The sequence below is a fragment of the Coffea arabica genome, chromosome 9e (assembly GCF_036785885.1).
Source record: "Coffea arabica cultivar ET-39 chromosome 9e, Coffea Arabica ET-39 HiFi, whole genome shotgun sequence".
Classification (NCBI taxonomy): Eukaryota; Viridiplantae; Streptophyta; class Magnoliopsida; order Gentianales; family Rubiaceae; genus Coffea; species Coffea arabica.
This window is the reverse complement of record NC_092327.1, coordinates 40,029,462-40,035,828: the sequence shown is the minus strand read 5'-3', so window position 1 is coordinate 40,035,828 and position 6,367 is coordinate 40,029,462. Positions and strand designations below refer to the sequence as shown.

Genomic DNA, 6,367 nt, shown 5'->3' with positions numbered 1-6,367 from the left:
GGGGTTGGCCACTCTCTCTATCCCCATTTATATTTTTTAAAAATTTAAAAAAAAAATAGTACTAAATTAATACTGAGTCCTACTAACAATCTAGTCTAGTAGTTAGTAGTGTCCTTGCTGGCTCACTCGCACGAGCTCTCTATCTTTAGACCCAAAAAAAAAGGAATAATTTCACAAACCTCCCCTGAGGTTTCTGACACTTCACTGAGACCCCTCTAGGTTTTAAAATTTTCACCTAACTCCCTTGCCTTTCAAATTTGGTAACAATTCAGTCCAATTAGGATTAAAAAATTACTATCATGATAGAGATGATATTTATATTCCATGAATACCCTCTTACTCCCTATATTAGTACAAGATTGCTTGTTAATAAAAACCTACTAGTTTTCCTTTCGTAATAATATTAGTGTAACACTTTTTGAATGTCACTTATAAACATTTATGTATTTAATATAAATTAAATGATTCAAAGTAAAATACTCATAAATAGCTAGTACTTTATTTATTTAATGGAAGAAACTTGTAAAGAACTGGTATGTTATGGACATTTTTTTTTTCTACTTTCAAATACTTCATTTATATTAAATACAAAACATACTAGTTTTCCTTTCGTAAAAATATTTGTGTAACGGCTTTTGAATTTTATTTGCAAATATTTATGTATTTAACATAAATTAAATGATTTAGAATAAAATACCCATAATCATCCCTACCTTTTTATTAACAAGCAATATTGTACTAATATAGGGAGGAAGAGGGTACTCATGGAATATAAATGTCATCTCTATCATGATAGTAATTCAACTGAATTGTTACCAAATTTGAAAAGAAAGGGAGCTAGGTGAAATTTTTAAAACTTGGAGGGGTCTCAGTGCAAGTGTCAGAAACCTCAGAGGAGGTTTGTGAAATTATCCCAAAAAAAAAAAAGGGGATTTTGAGAAGAGGGTCTGTCACTGTGTCCTGTCCTCCTCATTCTTGACTTCAGCACCATCATCCATCCATCCATCCATGTTCCATATACTCAAAACAGTTTCAGCTAACCGTTTCTTTCTCTTCCTCGTATTCCCTTCTGTTCATCCCCCATTTTTACTTTTTTTTGTCCGATTATCCTCCAACTGATTTTCCTCTTAGTTACGTTGCCATGTCCAAGTGTACCCCGTTTCAACTGATTATCCCCCCACACTTGTGAACCCTCTCATAGGTACTTGTGCGTGTCAGAATGTTTTCTGCCAACTATATACTGAAATTCATACTGAAATTACTGAAATTCGAGCCCGTAAAAATTGACTCGGACACTCCTGTATTGATAAAAAATATATATATATATATATATATATACTGAAATTCATACATACATGCGCCGAATTTGAATGAAAAGTTGGAGTAATTTTTTGAAAATATCAACTTTTACCTTCTTGAATGATTCTATATAAACATTTTAATGATATTTATATTCAAATTCATTTTTCGTCACCTTCAAACAAAATTAAAACATGTTCTCTTTTTTCATACCCTTTCTTTTCTCGTATAAATTAAGATTTCTTTTTTCTACCATTAACTGACAAACTGGCCATAAAAGAATTGTAACGAAATGGTTGTCTTGTCCTGCCCTCTATTGCAAGGCAACTTGAGTGCAGCAGCTATTTAGCAGTATGAAATATTTAGCTAAAATGGAGTGTGGACTTAGCCCTTCTTATCCCATCACATGCACCTCTTTTTCACATTGCTAAATGTTACTATCCGTATGAAATTGTCTACCTGTAAACCACAATCTCAACTTCAGCACGTAATATTATATAAAAAAAAAAAAAAAAAAAAAGAGAGAGAACCAAAGAAAGTGAACATAGATAGAGCCCATGCTTTCATATCAGTAATATGTCCCACTTTGGGCCAAGACAGTATGAAAGTTGCCACCATTTGGGTCGAAAGTCCAAACCAAACCTAAATGGGGCAAATTTTGGAGTCCCATCCCATGGATGGAATTCAAGGCGGAGATCGCCTGTAATTGAACGCTGATAAGTACGTCGTCGTAAAGAGCCTCCTCCTGTGTTGAGCGCATTAGGCTGGCTTTAAGCTGGCTGGGTAAGCGAGCTTGGTTTGATCCTCCAATGGAGTCTGAGTCTCCGCAGCAACCCGACCATAACGCAGGCCCCGTGGAGTCCCCAGAGCCGCTGTCGAAGAATGCCCGGAAGAAGTTGTTGAAGCAGCAAAGGTGGGAGGCAAAGAAGGCGGAGAAGAAGGCGATGATAAAGGAACACAAGAAGAGGGAAGCTGAACGCAAGAAAAGGGAGTGGGAAGAGAAACTTGGGAGCTTAGGGAGCGAAGAGGAGAGGCAGAAGCTCATTGAGTCCAGAAAGGGGTTAAGAAAAGAGAGGATGGAGAAGCGGTGCGAGGAGAAAGAGAGCAAGTTAGAGAGGCTGAATAATGCCAGAGTCAATGGCCAGAATATCGTTATTGATCTCGAGTTTTCCCATCTCATGAATCCTGCTCAACTCAACAGCCTCGTTCAACAGGTCCCTATTTCTTACTTGTAACTTTCCCCGTGATTTCGTTTCCTTTTATTATTCTTCAGGGGATAGATTAATGTTGGATTTTGTTTATGTTACAAGTCTTTGCCTGCACTTCACCACTTCAAACTAGAAAATATAGTTTCATCCCCAATTGTCAAACTTATGGAGTTAGCAAAAGACAAGTCTTGGTGCTTTCTGTTATGTATTCGGCATCTGGAAATCCATTGGCCCTTTCTTTGCTTCTTTATTGATTCATACACGATTCTGTATGTATCATGAGATGCAGGAAATGGAAATCCATGATAGCTAGCCCATGCTTCCAACTCTATCCAGTATCACCTGTTCTCTCTTTTTCATTCCTGTCCTTTCCCTTGGTTAACATAAATCACCTTGTTACTTGGCAAGCTTTGGCTATTCAAGGTAAGCATTCACTTCTTCTTCTCCTCCCCCCCCCCCCCCCCCCCCCCCCTCTCTCTCTCTCTCTCTCCCCCACCTTGAGAATGAGAGGGAGAAAACTTGAGCATTCTTTAGAAATTGACCGAGCATGTCGTATCTCATATGAACTCTGATTTGCGTTGACTTTGAGAATGGACTATGAATGACGTATTATTCTGATTTCAATGCACAACCGCGAGCACAATACAAGCGATATTACAGCTCTTGTCAATGGTTAGAGAGGTTGCCAAATGTTCTTCTAAAATGAATTCTATACATCCAAATTATGTTGATGCTTGTTTTCTTATGAAGTTTCTCCGTTTCTCTCTGTTGAGGGAGAAGGGAGCACATTTGGTATGCCAACAACACCCATTGCTGCTTAATCAGAGTCTTTGAACCTCGTGCAGGTTCAAAATGTCATCTCCATTTCCTTTCAAGGGCCTTTACTATTGTGATTAATGCTTTTTCCATGATATACACCTGCTAATTAGAAAGAGAAGAATCCTTCACCTTATGCCGAGGCCAACTAATTCCTTCTCATTTTTTAAACGCAACACTTCCTAATGGTATTTGCTAGAATCTGACTGTTCCATGTAGTATTGTTCCAGTTCTCCTATTTTGCAGCTCACTTACTTTTCTCCTCAGACCCATTCTCTGTGCTGAATTATGATTAATTCTTTTGCTTATCCTGTAGCCTTAGTTGAGTGCATTTTAAATAAATTAACTTGGACTTATGGAGTGATCTTAAGAGGAAAAAGTGGAACAGAAAAATATTTGGTGTGCTCGAGATTGGCAAATATACGTGTATGGCATGGATTTCTTCATAACCAGATTTTGTCTGCCAATGCATGTTCCGGGCTAGGTTTCAGTTTTTGCTTATCTCTGAACAACTTAACTCAATTAAGAAAGGCTTTGGTCTTTACGCTTTTGGAGCATCTTTTTACTTGCCATAATCCTGCGATGGAATTCCTAGACACTTCTATGGGTTAAGTTCCAATTTCTGGTCAACTGCAGAGAGGCTAATAAACTTAATATGAACAAGGTAATAATGGATTTGTCTTTTTGCAGATTATGTACTGTTATGCTGTAAATGGAAGATGTCCATGTCCTGCCCATCTTTGGTTGACTGGCTGTCAAGGAGAAATGCAGAGCCAACTGCAAAGGCTCCCAGGATATGAGAAGTGGGTAATCAATAAGGAGAGTCGCCCATATGTTGAAGCTTTCCAACATCAGAAGGATAACCTGGTGTACCTCACAGCTGACTCAGAAACCGAACTAGATGACCTCGATCCAAAGAAAGTATATATTATTGGTGGAATGGTAGACCGGAATCGGTGGAAAGGGATAACCTTGAAGAAAGCAAAAGATCAGGGCATTCAGACAGCGAAGCTCCCTATAGGGAATTACCTTAAGATGTCTAGTTCTCAGGTATATCCAATTTGCTTATTTTATTCCAACAGGAATTCATTACTGGACATCAGGAATAACATTTTGCTGGTTAACCTTAAGAAAAATTTCTCATCATGATTTGTATGTTTATTTATTTTAGTATGAGAACATGTTGGACTTACTTTCCGGATGAAGATGCGCATTTTGATGAGAGATTTTGCTGGACCTCCACATTGTTATCCTAACCGTATTAGTTGCCTTCGTATAATAACTACATGGAGTGTGTTGCATCATAGTTGTGTTTCGTTAGAATCGTGCTCAAGAATAGCATGAGCCAGACATACTGTTGTCACCTATGCTACTTTGTATTCCTGGTTTCTTCTACCTCAATGTGCTGCCTTTTTAGGAATCTAAGGAATTCTTAGTGGCTTTAGTTTGTTCACCAGAGATAGATATCCCTAACAGACTCAGTATCACTATGGGAATGGGGATGTACCACTGTGGGAATGGGGATGTTGGAGAAAGGATTTTGATGCTGCCAAGTAGAGTCTTTTTTGTGTATCTGCATTTTGACCACATGCAACTCCACTTATATGTATAGAAGCCTTGGTTTTTAAACAATATGTTGCCTTCTCTGCATTTGGGATTTTGATATTGTTTATGATGACTTGGTAGTATAAATTATAGTACTTTATTCTCGAGAAAGATTCTGTGGTAATGTCGCGAGATATGCTACACAACTTCCCCTTGATTGCTGGATGCTTCTCAGTTAGTAAAGTGTTTTTGTATATCATTGGGTGGAAGAGTTCTGTCTTTTTCAGCTTTGTATTAGTGATATGGGATAATTGACCACTTTTCAGGAGGGTAATGTTTGGGCACTTACTATAAGAAATCACTTTGAAGTTGTCTCAAAATGTAAAATGTTCCATGTGTCTTGTAAAATAATGCTTCTCACTACCTGAGCGCAGGTCCTCACTGTAAATCAGGTGGTAGAGATACTCCTCAAGTACCTGGAAACAGGGGATTGGAAGGCTTCATTCTTCCAGGTGATTCCTCAAAGAAAAAGATGTGGGACTGGGTCAGAAGACAATGAACATGATACAGAAGAGGAGGTTGATGGTGAGGGAGATGAGCTGGAGATGAAAAGGCAGTGCATTGAAACTCAAGGGCCTTAACCATGCGGGAGGTAGTTTTGCATCAGATTCTTCTTTGCTGTTCAAAAATACTTGTATTTATTCAAGGAAGAAAGTTTTGCGGTCAAATGAAGCTTACCGCAGGCAGAATCTCCTTACTGTCTTTTCTCTTTCTTTTTTTTCCCCCCCTGATTTGCTTGAATAGGTTTAAATGTCATGGTTGAGGTGCTCAGTTGAGATAATTAATGGATATCTAAGGCACAAGCAACTTTGCTTGGCTGGCAGATGAAGGATATCAAGTCGATTAACAGATACATAATTCTTTAGTTGAATTCTTTCTTGTTAAGAATTCACTTTTACTTAAAGTTTCTTTTGAAGCTGCAAACTTCTGAACTCTCTCTCATTTGGCTTTCTTTCTGTCTAGTCAATCTATTCGTACCATTTTATTATTTTGGCTGACATGAGCAACTGCAAGAGAAATACTCCAGCGTTATGGTCATATTTTTTGCAAATGTCTAATGTACGAAGAGTTGGCCCAAAGCATGTGATATACTACTTTAGAGCTTTCAATGAGCCAGTTTTACCAAGGGATAATTCCAGAAACCTCTCCCTAGAGGTTTCTGATACTAGCACTCACCTCCCCTATGATTTCTAAAATTGCACTGACCTCCCCTAGGAGGAAATTTGACCTATTACTAATAATAAATTGTACGATTTTACTTTTATACCCTAATTAATTGCAAAACATAATGAAAGAATTTTGGAATAGAAAAATTATTTTTTGTCAACAAATTGAGTGATTAATCAAACTAAATTACCTGTGAGTTTTAGCATTATTAGCCATTGTAAGCAAAACTAAGGAATGGTGCCAATTGAGGGGAGCAAACGGCGTACATGTTT

The 6,367-nt window shown here is 37.9% G+C and overlaps 1 protein-coding gene across 1 annotated transcript; it reads left to right on the top strand.

The window, feature by feature from the left end:
* Positions 1 to 1,888: 1,888 nt before the first annotated feature.
* LOC113709144 (tRNA (guanine(9)-N1)-methyltransferase) lies at positions 1,889 to 5,852 on the top strand. Its single transcript, XM_027231898.2, has 3 exons — positions 1,889 to 2,513; positions 4,014 to 4,373; positions 5,303 to 5,852. The coding sequence occupies exons 1-3, from the start codon at positions 2,109 to 2,111 to the stop codon at positions 5,507 to 5,509; spliced, it is 972 nt and encodes a 323-aa protein (XP_027087699.2). The 5' UTR covers positions 1,889 to 2,108; the 3' UTR covers positions 5,510 to 5,852.
* Positions 5,853 to 6,367: the final 515 nt, after the last annotated feature.